The 15,553-nt window shown below is 40.3% G+C and overlaps 1 protein-coding gene across 1 annotated transcript in view; it reads left to right on the top strand.

The window, feature by feature from the left end:
- LOC110051685 (MAM and LDL-receptor class A domain-containing protein 2-like) overlaps positions 1 to 15,553 on the top strand; it is a 105,927-nt gene that overhangs the window by 17,920 nt on the left and 72,454 nt on the right. The window contains exons 15-31 of the mRNA XM_020757743.2: positions 521 to 792; positions 1,088 to 1,181; positions 1,393 to 1,539; positions 1,872 to 2,216; positions 2,735 to 3,871; positions 4,262 to 4,774; positions 5,590 to 5,849; positions 7,811 to 8,033; positions 9,178 to 9,461; positions 10,291 to 10,591; positions 11,114 to 11,382; positions 11,931 to 12,073; positions 12,538 to 12,865; positions 13,134 to 13,395; positions 13,857 to 14,116; positions 14,308 to 14,476; positions 14,984 to 15,390. Coding sequence (XP_020613402.2) covers positions 521 to 792; positions 1,088 to 1,181; positions 1,393 to 1,539; positions 1,872 to 2,216; positions 2,735 to 3,871; positions 4,262 to 4,774; positions 5,590 to 5,849; positions 7,811 to 8,033; positions 9,178 to 9,461; positions 10,291 to 10,591; positions 11,114 to 11,382; positions 11,931 to 12,073; positions 12,538 to 12,865; positions 13,134 to 13,395; positions 13,857 to 14,116; positions 14,308 to 14,476; positions 14,984 to 15,390 — 5,414 coding nt within the window. The remainder of the gene's footprint in view (positions 1 to 520; positions 793 to 1,087; positions 1,182 to 1,392; positions 1,540 to 1,871; positions 2,217 to 2,734; positions 3,872 to 4,261; positions 4,775 to 5,589; positions 5,850 to 7,810; positions 8,034 to 9,177; positions 9,462 to 10,290; positions 10,592 to 11,113; positions 11,383 to 11,930; positions 12,074 to 12,537; positions 12,866 to 13,133; positions 13,396 to 13,856; positions 14,117 to 14,307; positions 14,477 to 14,983; positions 15,391 to 15,553) is intronic.

The raw sequence follows: 15,553 nt of genomic DNA, 5'->3' as shown, positions 1-15,553 counted from the left end.
CTTTAACTTGACATAATGCTGTCACAAGGAAGGCAAAACATTGTTCTTTTCACTAGTTTTTATTTAACAACAACAACAACAACAACCAGCAACCATTTAGTTCCCACAAAATATACAGTAGAATATTATACTAATTATTATCAAATTGATTGGGCAAATCACTGCTCAGAATAAATTACCAATATATAAAAAAAAACAAGCTGAGTAATAGTTAATAATCTTTCACTACTAGATAGATAAGCAGATGGATAGCCTTTATTTCAACACAATAAGTTTTAAAGCTAAAAGCTTGTGGGGTCGTGTATAAAATAAAAGAAAGACCTAACAACAATGTAATAATAAGTAAAAATTAAAAACTACTGACCTAGCTTACATGTATATGAACCTGATCTATATTTACAATATTCACACGTCATAAAATGTTCAAATATAAACAAATTTGTCATCATTGTCATAAAATTGACTATTAGTTTAAAATCCTAGAATTGGACTACTTAACTCTACCTGTGTGGTTTGACAGATAAAGGTTGGTATATTTACATCGAAGCATCCTACCCAAGAAAGCCAAATGACACTGCAAGACTAATCAGCACAAGTATTCCTGGAACCACCGCAAGTAAGGGAAAGTGTCTGTCATTTTGGTATCACATGTATGGAGCAGACATCAACACCCTCAGTGTCTATGTTAGGACAGGAGGTGTTCATGATACAAAGTTGTGGTCAAAACAAGGGACACATGCTGACAAATGGCTCCACGCGTTGGTCACTGTAAACAGCAGGACTCATTTCCAGGTAAGTAGTTAGTGACATGTTCTTCTTGTTCTCCCAGCATTTCTTAAGAGAAATTGAGAACATTTTCCCTGTGTTCTTATCAAGCTTTAGAAACACTGGTGAAATTGTGGGAAACCTAAAAAAAAAACTGTGGAATCATTTGCTTGTGGCTCATGCTCCACATCATTTTCTTGGTCTCCCGTGAGAAGCCAGGGAATCAGTTATGAACTAGTGTTTGTCTTGTCCAATCCTAAGCACTGTTGGGGTCTCTAATTGCTAGGACTAGAACAGAATTTAACCTTGTGCCATGTTTCAGATTGTGATGTCAGGTTCGGTGGGAAAGAGTTACCAAGGTGACATTGCATTGGATGATATTTCAATGACATCAGGACCCTGCAAAGTTGATTCAAGTACGTATTCATGTAAACTAAAACCTTTCAGTATTAAAGGCCTTATCTTTACATTGATGACACTCACTTATATTGAAATTAAACCTCACTTATGTAATGGCCAATTCTACTATAGGGTGTTCATCATTGAGGGGTTCAACTATGCAGTGCTTTTATTACTAAAACTTAAACAGAGTGATTTCCACAACCTTTTATCTTCTCCATGTTGCAGCAACATGTACCTTTCAAGACAGTAGTATTTGTGGCTACACACAAGATACAAGTGATTCGAAAAAGTTTGACTGGATTCGTGGCAGTGGGGCTACAATAACTCCGAACACAGGTCCAGCTGCGGATCATACACTGGGATCAGCTGCAGGTATGTTTGAGCAGGGTACTTACGACTCTTACATGGCATGTGTAGCCAACAGACAACAGTTCTGCCACTGAAATTCCCAGTTTTTATCTTAAGGTTATACAACACCTTTGTGGGTGTCGTTAGGGTGCTGTACTGGTCAGGATGTCCCTAATTCAGATCCTCCATTCTGCCTCTAAGTGGATATGTTCTTAGGGTTCTTAATAGTTTAATATGGTTAACTATACTTTGGAGGATCAGTTACAGGGAAGTAGTAACCTGTTGATCATCATTAGAGACCTTTAAAATCATGGTGGGATTTCCTTAAGTCCTGAATTTCATTTGTTAACATCTAGGCTTTTACATGTACGTTGATGCTTCTTCAAGAAAGCGTGGAGACAAGGCCAGACTATTGACTCCCCTGATGCCAAAGACCAGTGGTAAATGTTTTGAGTTCTGGTATCACATGTATGGCTCGGCAGTGGGTAGTTTCAAGTTGTACAAGAAAACAGGGTCTTCTGTTGGTGTTCGCATTTGGTCACAATCTCGTAACCAAGGAGATGAGTGGCTTGCTGCCCAAGTAAGTGTTTGGAGCCCTTTGCAGGCCTTTAGGCTTTCTTTTGAAGCAACCGTTGGCGGCAGCACAGGAGATATAGCCATTGATGATGTTCAAATATTCGATGGAAGATGTGCCGCTCCAGGTATGTACATTGAGATCTGAGATGGTATTGGAAAATATTGATAGCATTCCCTTGTTTGTAAGTGTATGTATCTTTTACCCACTTTTCCAAGAGTTGAAAGAGAACTGTGACCAAGTTGTCAGTGCTCTTATTTGAAGGTTTCTTATCATCTGAGTTGACCAAAACTGGACAACCATTTTTTTTTATATTCAAGTTAAGAGCCAGGTTAATAATCCAACAGAAACAATGGACCACCCAGCCAAAGATAGATCTTCACCAAATTAATTACATGTGATTAAGGGTGGCTTGATTTGATGTCACCATCTCATGTTTCCTCAAAGGATATGTTTTTATGTATTTTATAGCCTTAAACATATCACGACCACAAAGTTTCGTCATTTCTCTTATATCCTGGCTTGTGGTTATGGAGGGGGAGGGAAACTGCCACCCCCCCCCCCCCTGTCCAAGTTGCAGAAGATAAAACAAAGCCTGATCTATTCAATAGCTCTGAGATATCTCATCCTTGGTTTGATTTTAAGGAAATTGTGACTTTGAGAGTGGAACCTGCACCTGGCGAAACACCCGGAAAGAAGATGACTTTGACTGGTTGCAAGGCAAAGGTAACACAACTTCATACACTACTGGACCACCTACTGATCATACCACAGGCTTAGCCAATGGAACATACATGTTTATTGAGGCATCATCACCCAGGCGACCCAATGAGAAGGCAAGATTCGTCAGTCAATCATTCACCGCTGTTCCTGTCAAAGGCAAGTGTCTCCATTTTTGGTATCACATGTTTGGTGCAGACATAGGCACCCTCAATGTCCTGCAGAAGACAGCACCTGGAAATAAGTCTGAAAAAATTATTTGGAGCTTAAGTGGTCAACAGGGAAACCAATGGTTAGAAGGAAGAGTTGCACTTAGCAAGATTCCCAGCATTAGCTACTGGATTGTATTTGAAGGAATACGTGGCAATAGTTACCGTGGTGATATTGCTATTGATGACATTTTAATAAAAGATGGCAGTTGCCCAACACTGCCAGCTAATGCTGATCCCAACCCACTCTCAACTACTCCTGTGGTAACAACGCCATTCACTCTTCCACCCCCTATACCACCCTCCCTCTACAACTGTGACTTTGAAAAAGGCTTGTGTAACTACACTCAAGAGCATATAACAGACGTTTTCAACTGGACACGTCATCAAGGCGGGACATACTCTGGTGGCACTGGCCCGACAATGGATCATACCAAACAGCAAGGTGTAGTCCGCGCCAATGGTCCAGGCTCGCTTCAGCACATGTTATCTGCAAGGTGTTTACACATTTACTTAGGTGGCTTTTCTAAACCCAAGGAAGGCACCATAATAGTGACATATGATGGATGTGGTGAGAATCGTTTAGAATTCCAGCTCACTTCTGATGGCTATTTAAAATGGACCAAGTTTAGTATGTGTGTGAGCCAGAGGAAAGGATCTGGAGCTAATGCAAATGACCTTGTGTTAATGAACTCTTGCACCGAAAAGTGGACGTTTACAGCTGGTGGTTCTCTGAAACATATTCCAACAGGGTGGTGTGTCATGCCAAGCAAAGGATCTGCAACAAACAACAACAAAATTGTCTTGTCATCAACTTGTGGTACAGACAACCAGAAATTCAGGTGGCAACCAAGTAAGCTACATAGAGATTATTTCTGTCATGTTCTTGATGTTGCTTTTATTCACCAGTTAATAAGTACAGTGATATGGCAAACAAGCTGGTATGAGTGTTAGCTGTAAGCTTTATACTTCAACAAAATATTGGTTTTGAGCATGTCATAACATGTTATGTCAAGTTGTGTCAATGTAGTTAACTGCAGCTGAATTTTGTGAGGAACATATTGAACAATAAGTTTTTCAAGAGAAGTGGATATTTTATTGCATTCACATGTAACATGCCACCTTATACAAAAATTTGTAATGAAGTTGGTAACAAATGATGGTTGATGGCATTCAAAAGTTACTGCCGTGTTGTACATCATAAGGGCTAGTATTGATAACCAATTTGCATCTTTCTTCACAGCTCGTGGATGGTATATTTTTATAGAGGCATCATTTCCAAGACAGCCCAATGACACTGCAAGAATCCATTCACCTGCCATTGCGTCGAATCCATCTCAGCCCAAATGCCTCTCATTTTGGTACCACATGTACGGACCCCACATAGGACAGCTCAACATCTACACCAAAGTTGGTGCACAGTTTCTTGGGCCTGTTTGGTCCAAATCCGGTACACAAGGCAATCAATGGTGGAATGGTCGAATACTGTTATCAAACAAAAGCCCATACCAGATTGTCTTTGAGGGTGTAAGGGGTGTGAGTTACCAAGGAGACATCGCTTTAGATGACATTAAACTCAGTGAGGGCCAGTGCCCAGCAACAGCAAACTGTGACTTTGAGAGTCCCATATTTCAGTTGCAGTTTTGTGGCTGGAAGCAGTATCCTGGTGATAACTTTGATTGGCGTCTTGGGCAGGGTGCAACATTGTCGATCAACACAGGACCATCCAATGATCACACTCTGGGGGATAAAAGAGGTAAGTGTTGAAACACAATTGTTGAGAAAGAAGTGCTTTATCTGACATGTCTCCTAGAGATAAAAAAGAAGAAAAACCACCAGCCGCCATTAAAGTACTGGCTTTATGGTATAGTAAATAAGGCTATGCATGCAAAGCTGTTCAAAGCTATGGAGTTGTACTACTGCTTAGAATGACATTACATCATATTTCAAAGCTTCTCATCTTGCCTATACTATGATTTATTTCAGTGCAAGAATTTCAATCAATTTTTAGGGGTTACATTTTTTAAACAGAGTTGCAGTAGAAAATGTGAGATCTGGTGGACTGGTGAATCAATTGATTTAACAGTGTGTTTGCAAAGTATAGAAATGAGAACTGTTATTGTTGTTGGTAGCAGGGTTGTACACAGGCAGCCCAAATCACTTCTCACCTCCAGAAAAAGCAAACTCTGGATTCTTTCTAGCTGTGGTTTATTTTTCTGACACACAGTAAACATGGTATTTTTTTGGAAACGATGACAAATAGAACTACAAGCTTGTGAGAGCTGCTAGACTTTCAAAATAATTGCCAAACTGTAGGTTATGCTGGTGCCAAAAAGTTGTGATACTCACAGGCATAAGCATCTGTAGGTGGGGCTAGAGGTACTGTTTGTGTTGTTTTCTTTATTTTTCTATCAGAGGGTATTAATCCTTTCACATGAGACCCTGGGAGAGTTTCTACCCACCCAAACATTTGCAACTTCTTGTATTTGCCTACTATCTGTGGCTCTCCTTTAGCTTCTTTCTGTACACTGAAAACTGCTAATTTGTTTGATATTGCTGCTATTTCAACAGGGCATTACCTTTTCATTGAGACATCATCAATCTGGGCTAAAGACTCGAAAGCCTGGCTTATTGGTCCAAAAATCTCTCCTCAAGCTGGAAAGTGTTTTCAGTTCTGGTACCACATGTATGGGAGCAGCATTGGCAAGTTGAATGTGTACCTTATGACAACTAGAACTGTTCCAAGCATCCCTACTTGGTCACGACAGAAGAATCAAGGGAATCAGTGGTACATTGCTCAAGTTTCTATCACACAAAACAGCTATGTTAATGTAAGTTGAACGGGTGAAACTGAGTCGCAAAATGGATATTTTGCAATATTTTTACTAAACAACCAGTGAAGGACATAACTTGACATACTTTACCTAACTTACTGGAGCATTCGGGAACAAAACACTCACTGTACATGATGTGAAGCATATATGAAATAATTGATATTTGAACTGTGGTTGTAGATGAAAGTGAAGAATGATCATTGCAGTAAATTGCTTAAATTGGAAAATTCACTGTGATGATCATTCTTCACTTTCATCTACAACTGCAGTTCAAATATGAATTATTTCATGTATACTTCACATCATTTCACTCCTCACGGGAAGATATGAACTCAATTAATTGACCTCGCTCCCAATGTGTGGCTTCATAGCTCAGTTGGAAGAGCATTGCACCGGTAATGCGGAGGCACAGGTTCAAATCCCGTTGAAGCCCTGATTTTTTTCAGGCTTCTTCTTTCCAATTGCTTAAATTGGAAAATTTACTGCGATGATCTTCTTCACTTTCATCTACAACCGCTGTTCAAATATGAATTATTTCATATACACTTCACATCATTTCTGCACTCCTCACAGGAAGATATGAACTCAGTTAATTGACCTCGCTCCCACTGTGGGGCTTCATAGCTCAGTTGGTGGAGCATAGCACCGGTATCACGGAGGTCATGGGTTCAAATCCCGTTGGGACCCTGATTTTTTCAGGCTTCTTCTTTCCAATTGCTTAAATTTACTGCGATGATCATTCTTCACTTTTACTCACTGTACATGTTAAGATTTTGTTGGTTTTGGAAAAGGGTCTTGGAAGCATTCTTCACTTTAGTGTATCCATGTTATTGTGATACATTAAACTCATCACAAATAGGTGAGCTTGGGAACTGGTGCCTGAAAGGTTAGCGGGGAGCGGAAGCCGTACGCGGAAGGGGAGGTATCCATGGCAACCCTGGAAGCGGGAACCAACCCCCAAAAGCGGCCGCTAACTGGCACCATCACACTGATTGAATCAGTGGAAACAACTTACCTGACCAATACCTACCTAGAGACCAGCAACCAAGAGGGAGGGATGGGAAGGGGCAAGAATCCGCAAAGATTCGTCAAAGTACAAAGCAAATGATCTGGGATCACAATACGTGCAATGCAATGTGAGACAACAGCCCTGCAAATCTCCAAAGGGCCGCCCCGCAAGTCACGTACTGTAAAAGGGGGAACCGCTGACTGCATTGGTTCGAGTCTAACTTTGCCTAAATCATATTTAGCCACATTTAACCCTGACAGGAGACACTGTTTGACACAACATGGTTAAACCCATATAAAAATGCAAGAGGGAGGAAACAGTGACCCAAAGAGGTCTGGGGATGACTTCCCAACAATGCAACTCAGTGATCCCAGCAGGTCCAGGAGCTCTTGATCTGAAATCAATAGCGGTGCTCAGATCAGAGGGGCAAGTCTAAAACAGGGGTGAGGGATGTGAAATGAGGAGTGAGGAGTGATAGGTGGGGGTGACAGGTGACAACTGACAGGTGAGGGGTTCTCTTTGCTCTGGCTAATGCTCAAAATGTCAACTTTATTAATTCACTACTAACAGCAATTTAACTTTGTCTTAATCAATTTCAGGTTAATATTACATACATAGCAAAGTATTTCACTTGCACACTGACACAACCCAACAGTTTCTAAAGGAACTTATGCCTTAGTTTTATCCACTGACAGACACTCTTCTCCCAAACATGTTAGTAGTCCTTTCCAGTGTACCATGGGTGTGCATTCTTTGAAAAGAAAATGTCATACTATGTTTTCAAGTGCTTTTAAATGCATTGTGGGAAGACTTGCTCCTATAATGCATAAGTTGGAAATATTTGTTTCAAACATGTTGAAGAGGAAAAGTTGAACTACATGTGCAATATTTATAATCCATTTTAGCTCTAACATTTGAAATTAAACAAAATATTTTATTTGTTTGACAGGTGTTATTTGAGGGTGTGCGTGGAGCAAGCTATACCGGGGACATAGCCATTGATGACTTTAAGCTGATGGATGGGCCTTGTAATCAGCCAGGCTATTGCGACTTTGAGAAAGATGACTGGTGTACATGGACCAATGCGGATAGAGAGGACACGTTTGATTGGTTAGTTGGTAGTGGTGGAACGCAGTCAGCCTATACAGGGCCTTCTGTTGATCACACCACAGGTTTGTGACATACTCTTACTAACTACATTGTCCGTGTTCTCAGTTCCTAAGATAATACATTATAATAGATTTAGCCAAGCCTAAAAGCAGAGCTCCTATTACAGTAAATTAACCTAACTCAAGCCTGCGATCCAATCAAAAACCAGTTTTTGGTCAGTATTAAACTTAAAAAAAACCTGAGCCAGAGATACTGGTCAGCGGATAGCTTACATGGATGCCCAGTATCAAAGATGTACACAGTAATCCAAGGCTGTAAGACTTGATCAATCAATTCGCTGGAGTATGGCCACCATGTTGTGTGACGTCATTGCTTTTCATCTTAGGGCGCCCATGCCTGCGATCCATGTCACTTGCAATGTTGACCATGAAAAAGGAGTTGAATGGTTTTCTATTTCTATGCATGCATGTGGTTCTGTTCCTATACATGTAGTTTTGGGGCTGCACTTGGCGGGAGTGCTATAAAGAACTATTAGTAATGTTTGCTTGGATTTCTTTTAAATGTAAAGTTTGATTCACAAGGGTTATTGACCAAGTGTTAGCTCAAGATGGCTGGTTAAAAAGGTATTGGAGGTCTGTAAGCATGCAAAAAAAGTCAAGACCAGTATCTAGCCATCTTGACTGAACAAGCCTGGTCAATAAAGAATTTAGTATAATTATGGTCTATAGGGGGCAAGACAGTACCTTCTTGCCCTGCTCAGATTAAAGAACTTGGTTTGTTTTTCATGCTTTCTTACAGGATGATCTTTCAATTCATTATACTGAATAGATGCCTTGACCATTAATTTGTCCATAGATATAATGTAACAATGATGCATGATCAATGTAATGTTTAGGCCATGTCTCACTCACTCACTCATCCTCTTCGCTCCTTCGTGAGTGGAGCATTAGGCCATGTCTAGAACAGTTTATATCACTTCCATTTTGGAAAACAAAGCCGCTATTGGAGGGCAAGACACATGTATGCACATGTATACCAGAACAAGTTTATTTTATTTATTTATTTTAAAGATTAGCCATGAGACAGGCGGGCATACAAAGGTTTAATGAAAAGACACGTCCGTGATTTGAGACGTAATGATTTAGCACAAAATCAATATTTAAGCTGTGAGATGTTGCTTAATTGTACTGAAATTCTCCTTTGCAGGACTTGGTATTGGTAAATACATGTTTATAGAGACATCTGCTCCGAGAAGACCAGGTGATAAAGCCAGACTGTATAGCGAACGCTTTACAGCGACAAGTTTACGTGGATCTTGTATCAAGTTTTGGTACCACATGTATGGAGCATCGATAGGTACTCTTAATGTTTTAATCAAGACTGGTGCAGGTAATCGTTCTGAGGATATTGTGTGGACACTATCTGGGAACCAACAAAATAAATGGAATTTTGGGCAAGCTCCAGTCACAAGTACCAAAAGTGACTATCAGGTAAGACTGTGATAGGTCAAATAATTACTGGTATGACATGACTAAGATGTCTGAGAGGGCAAATAACTAACATCACCTGCTTATAATTGCCAGTTCAATAATTTTTGTATGGGTACTGAATTACAGCTTGAATTAAGCTGTGTAATAGATATCTTCTGAGCCAACCTCAGTCTGGATCATTAGGAGAATCTTGGCTCTGATTAATCTACATGTACAATGTATCATAGGACATTGGCCCTGGTTGAACCATAAGAAATAAGCCAATATTCTCCAATATAGCACTTGTACTGTGGTGCGTCCTAACAACCACACTGGTGCATGCACCACCAATATAATCAAGTAAAACATGTTATAAGAAATCAGTTCTCTCTGTTGTGACAGTCCTCCTGAAACAAGTTGTTTTTTGCAGAGCAAGTTGAGATTTGATAGCCTACTGAAGTATACATGCCAAGGGGTGATTAAGATAAACCACATAAATCAATGTTTCTAAGATTCAGATGGCTTAAGAGTTTCAGCCAGACAGTGTTTATGTGTAAATTGTTTGACTGGATGTAACTGTTAAGCAATTGTGTTGGAAATCTTTTGTGGCTTGCACTATGGTTGTGGTAGAAGTGCGTTTGGTTGTTCTTCATGTGCAGTGCCGCGTTTTCCTTTTCAGATTGATGAAGAAGAATTCAAAATGTTTGCAAATATCTACAAAGATTGCAGAGAAAATTTAGGATGGTTGTGCAAATCAAAAGTAAAACCCAATCTCACACATAAGAAAGTGACACACAAGCTGCTATTCTGTACTGACTTACAGATTATGTCTTTTTTTTGTGTGTGTCAGATTGTATTTGAAGGCATCAGAGGAACGAGTTACCAGGGTGATATAGCCATAGATGACATCGCATTAACAGTTGGTGCCTGTGTAGTTCTTCCACACAATGCAGTACCCACTCTTCCCCCAACCACACCAATTAGCACGGCAACCCCCACAGCACCACCCAAAGGGAAATTTGATTGCGATTTTGAAATTGACTTCTGTTCATGGACTCAAGATTCAAGTGACACATTCAACTGGACGAGACATCATGGGAGAACTTCGTCAACAGCCACTGGACCAACTACTGATCACACTTTAAAAACAGGTACATTCCAAATCTCTCCTCATAATCATCCTTGTGCTTATTCCATGGCTTACTTGGTACATCTGTGCACTGAACACTGGGTCAAGTGGACTGGGTTAGAGCCATGCCTGGGATCACTGTGTTGTTTGCTTGAATGAGACATGTAACCCTCACAGTGCTTCTCTCCATTATGCAGGGTACCAGCATGCTGTTCAGGTGCAGTGGCAAAATTTGCATGGGGTAGGGGAGTGGGGGTTCCTCTAAATGGCCTAGCATTCCACTAAGACGATAGAATGCATCCTGCATTTGCCCCATTATTTTTTACAACCACATATTTTTAGCCTAGATTGGTTTAGATTTGTAGATTAACTGTGCACTGTGTAAAAAGCGAACTGTGGAAATGAAATGAAATGAGTCCATGCAATGTACTGTGAAAAGGAAAATTGATCAAGATTTGTTGCTGGTGTTACCATTTCCCTTTCCTGAAGTGCATTAAAAGTGGTTGTGTTATTAATTAATAATTGTTTTTCTGTTCTTATATAGTAAGTGGCACCTATGCCTATATCGAAGCTTCATACCCTCGGCAGCAGAATGATACAGCTCGACTTATTAGTGCTCTAATTCCACCCAACACAAGACCTGGTACATGCGTTTCATTTTGGTATCACATGTTTGGTTTTGATATTGATACACTGAGTGTCTACACAAAGTCTGGAGGTTCACTCGGATCAGTTGTTTGGCAGAGAAAAGGAAATCAAGCAGATAAGTGGAAGTACGGCCAAGTGTTTTTGAGGATGGTGCTATCCTATCAGGTGAGCTAAATGCCCTACAAGGGAGTCGGCTCTTTACATGTATGTACAGTAACTTTTTCAGTAATGGCTGCCTGTCAGAACCATGAAAGTAATCCTTTATGTACAACAATTTCATCTACTGAAAAAGGGCTAAGCCCGAAACGTTTAGCAAACCAGCTAATATCTGACACTTTTAAGAGCCCTCAGCCTCATATTTAGTTTATATACAACAATGCCAAACAACTGTATTTTTATTTTGGGAAAACTTCTCTCCCAATATCTGGTGAGCATCACATTTAATAGGCAGCAACATGGAGATCTGACTGACATTAGTAATGCTGAGATCATGACAAGACTTTGAATTTTGAACTGACTCAAGATCATATGAGCAAAGCTGTGATTGGCCAAACCTCAGAAAGGAATATAGTTTGGTTATCAGCATCTGTCAGCGGGAAGAAACATTGCATGTAGGCTTCACAACAGGACTTAAATGAGAATCCAATACTAAGGGGTTGAAGAGGAAAAATCTTTCTTATTAAATCAAAACTGTGATTGATCTCTGTGTCAAGGTTGTTTTTGAGGGAGTTCGTGGCAAGGGTTACCATGGAGACATTGCATTGGATGATATCGTTATCAAAGATGGCTTCTGCCCTCCGCTTAAAGAGTGCGCATTTGAAGATATTAACATGTGTGGATGGACCAATGAAAAGAGGTACTTAATTACACATTGCATGTGGCAAGCAGTACTTCAAACACTAGACACCATGCTTCATCACACCTTTAGACTTGTATATAATGCGCATTGGAGTATATTTAGGAAATTGGAGGTTGTGGAATTGTCATGAAACTCTATTTTTAACAAGTGTTTGACCTATGTTATGTGACTAAGGAGTAAGAGGATAAAAAAAAATTGCTTAAATCTGTGCTAGCTATTCAACCACTGCCATGGTTATGTTTCTTTTGTTTGAGTTAAATGAATTATTAGTGTTTGAAAAAACAATCTTCCAAGATGAATCAAAATCCTGCCTGAGCTTAGGCTGGATTACTAGTTGCAGTTTTAGAAAGGAGCCTGCCCTCATCCTTTGAACTGTCGGGAAGGAACATAGACTGGGCTTGAGTGAGTGACGAAAACCGAGCCTGACCTGAACCATGAAATTATGGTTTGTTTCTCCATAGTGTCGATGACTTTGACTGGACACGGCAGAGTGGGTCTACATCAAGCACAGGAACTGGCCCAACATTTGACCACACCTTTGGAACAGCGAAGGGATACTACATGTTTATTGAGACCTCGCTTCCAAGAAAACCAGGTGACAAGGCACAACTATTGAGTCCCAAGTATCCTGCAACTCCTGGGAAATGCCTGCAGTTTTGGTACCACATGTATGGAAGACACATTGGAACTCTAAATGTTCGCGTGAAACGCTTGGTTCAAGGCAGACCCACCTACTTTTTACAGTGGTCTAGAAGTGGAGACCATGGAAACCGTTGGAGAGTGGCTCAGGTAGAGGAAGTGCATTTGTTTGCATATATTTGAACTGTACTGAATGCTCACTAATGGATATTTTTTAAACTTGTCAGGCCAACTGTACACTTACTTAAACCCTAACATGCCCTGCACTTAAAGTAGCCTTCCGTTACATGCAGAGTGCTTTCACTTTGGGTCATCTTGCTAGTTGTATTGGGGTAGAATTACTTTTGGGGAGCAAAAAGTGTTAAAGTTGGTTAAATGTTCATCTGTCAGTAATCACAGTCTTCGATTCTGTTGATAGGTGTCTTTAACTCAAACTTCGGATTATCAGTTAGTATTTGAAGGAATAAGAGGAACCAGTTACCAAGGCGACATAGCCATTGATGACGTTGTGTTATTAGATAACACTTGCCCGCCTCCAGGTGATTGCAACTTTGAGACTGGCATGTGCACTTGGGTCAATGTTCTCCAAGGAGATGACTTTGATTGGCTGCGTGCGAGTGGTTCAACGACAAGTCTCAAAACTGGTCCCTCTACCGATCACACAACCAATTCTTCTGGAGGTAAGTGACTCATTTAAAAAGTCATTGAACAAAATTGATCAATTTATTCGCATTGGTTACTGCAGTACCTTACTGCAAGAAGCAAACTGACAATGGTTGGGTAGGTGGTATGTCTTTTGGTGTTAATCTTAGAATTATATAAATTGAAATTAGTATTATTTTTATGCTCATCTTTGGTGGATTGCGAGTCCAACATGCTGACCACTCAGCCACGCTGCCTATACAACTCCTCCACGTTTTGTAAATAGCCAACTGGTCAGCCTCCCGCTAGTTGGGATTTTTAACAAGTTTCTGTTTAATTTACAATATTTGTTTGCTTGCTGCAGTGTCCACAATTAGCACAGCAGTGCTAAGCACTTTATTAATTAATTAATTAATTAATTAATTTATTTATTTATGGAAACAAGGGTAATCTCTGGCTCAGGTGTTTTAACCATACCTCTTGATTTCACCTCTGACAGGATATTACATGTTCATTGAAACATCAAGTCCAGTTAAACCAAATGATAAAGCACGGCTGGAGTCAGAAGAGTTCCAGCCAACAGGATCATCAGGGCGTTGTTTAAAGTTCTGGTATCATATGTATGGAAGCGCCATTGGAACATTGAATATTTGGATGAGCAGTAATGGTACGTCTGGAAAGATCTGGAGTTTATCTGGAGATCAAAAGAACCAGTGGCGCTTCGGGCAAGCTCCTGTTAGCAGCAAGGGTGTTTATCAGGTCAGTAGCGTGTTTGATTCTGCAAGAGCTACATGTCTGTGTGGGGTAGAGTTGAAGTCGAAAAATTTGCTGATCTCTTGAGAGGCTTTTCAGAGATAATGAAGAAAACAATCATGAGGAACAAACTAATACTATAAATCAAACACAACAAAGTAATAAAAAAATTCTTGTTTTCTCCTCTTGGTGTGTAGGTTATCTTTGAAGGTATCAAGAGTCAAGGTTACACTGGTGATATTGCCATTGATGATGTGCAGTTCACAGTAGGTAGCTGTAATGTCCTGCCATCAAGTGCTCAGCCAAATAATCCTTGGACCACTCCAGCAGTGTCTACTACCTCACCCACCACAGTACCAACAGCAGGTAAACAATTTTTAATGGTACTATGTACTATGTATAACCTTCCCTTTGCATGTTTTGTTCACAATGCCACAGTTACATCAAGCATAACAACTCCAGCCTGCAGAAAAGGTCTCTCACTCTGTTTTCCGAGGCTATTTTCTTTAAGTAAGATTGCAACGTACTGGTCAGGGTTTATGATAGAGAAGGTTTATGAGGGGAGACAGTGTTTGTGTGAAAAGCCCCATTCTCTCCACATACTTGCAGCTATGAATCTCATTCAATGTGGTTTTCTTGCGCATCTTGATACCACGAGATTTGACATTAATGCGATCGTCATGGCATTTCTTAAAACATGTGTAAAACATCAGTTTACTCTTATGGACCGGAACAATGGCTTTTTTTTAAACCATTTAACCTTGAAACAATCCTGAAGGGAAAAGAAAACTACATGTACTTTCCTTGATAAAAACGAGAGATGAAAGTCTCATACATGCATACTGATGCGATATTATTTTCTCAATTGGTTAGCTCCTTCCATCTATGACTGCACATTTGAAAGTGATTGGTGCTCCTGGACCCAGGCACTAGATGATAAATTCAACTGGACTCGAGCCCAAGGAAAGACACCTTCTCGAAATACCGGGCCTGCTACTGACCACACCACCGGTGGCTCTGCTGGATTCTACGTCTACATTGAGACTTCATTTCCTCGAAAGGCTAACGATACAGCACGTATTGAAAGCGCATCAGTCCCTGCTACTCAACAGAAGTGCTTGCAGTTTTGGTATCACATGTATGGCCCGCATGTTGACACCCTGAATGTGTACACTAAGATAAACCAACAGCTTGGATCGCCGGTCTGGTCAAGAAGCGGAACCCATGGAAACAAGTGGAAGCATGCAACTGTCTCTCTTACTGTCTCCTCGAAATTCAAGGTAAAAGAACAATTGTCTTTTTGTGTTACGGTAACCTCAGTGACATGGGTTGTTTGAGAAATCATTGCTTGATTTGATACAAAGTAGCTAATTCACTTTCTGGCCAAGTAGCCTACATGTCAGAACTTAAGGCAGGTACAGGGTGGTTGTGTCATTCTGAGTT

Source organism: Orbicella faveolata, unplaced genomic scaffold (genome assembly GCF_042242905.1).
Source record: "Orbicella faveolata isolate gen_17 unplaced genomic scaffold, um_ofav_v1 contig_46, whole genome shotgun sequence".
In the NCBI taxonomy this organism is placed as follows: domain Eukaryota; kingdom Metazoa; phylum Cnidaria; class Anthozoa; order Scleractinia; family Merulinidae; genus Orbicella; species Orbicella faveolata.
The sequence above is the reverse complement of the archived record's forward strand: the minus strand, read 5'-3'. Positions and strand labels throughout refer to the sequence as shown.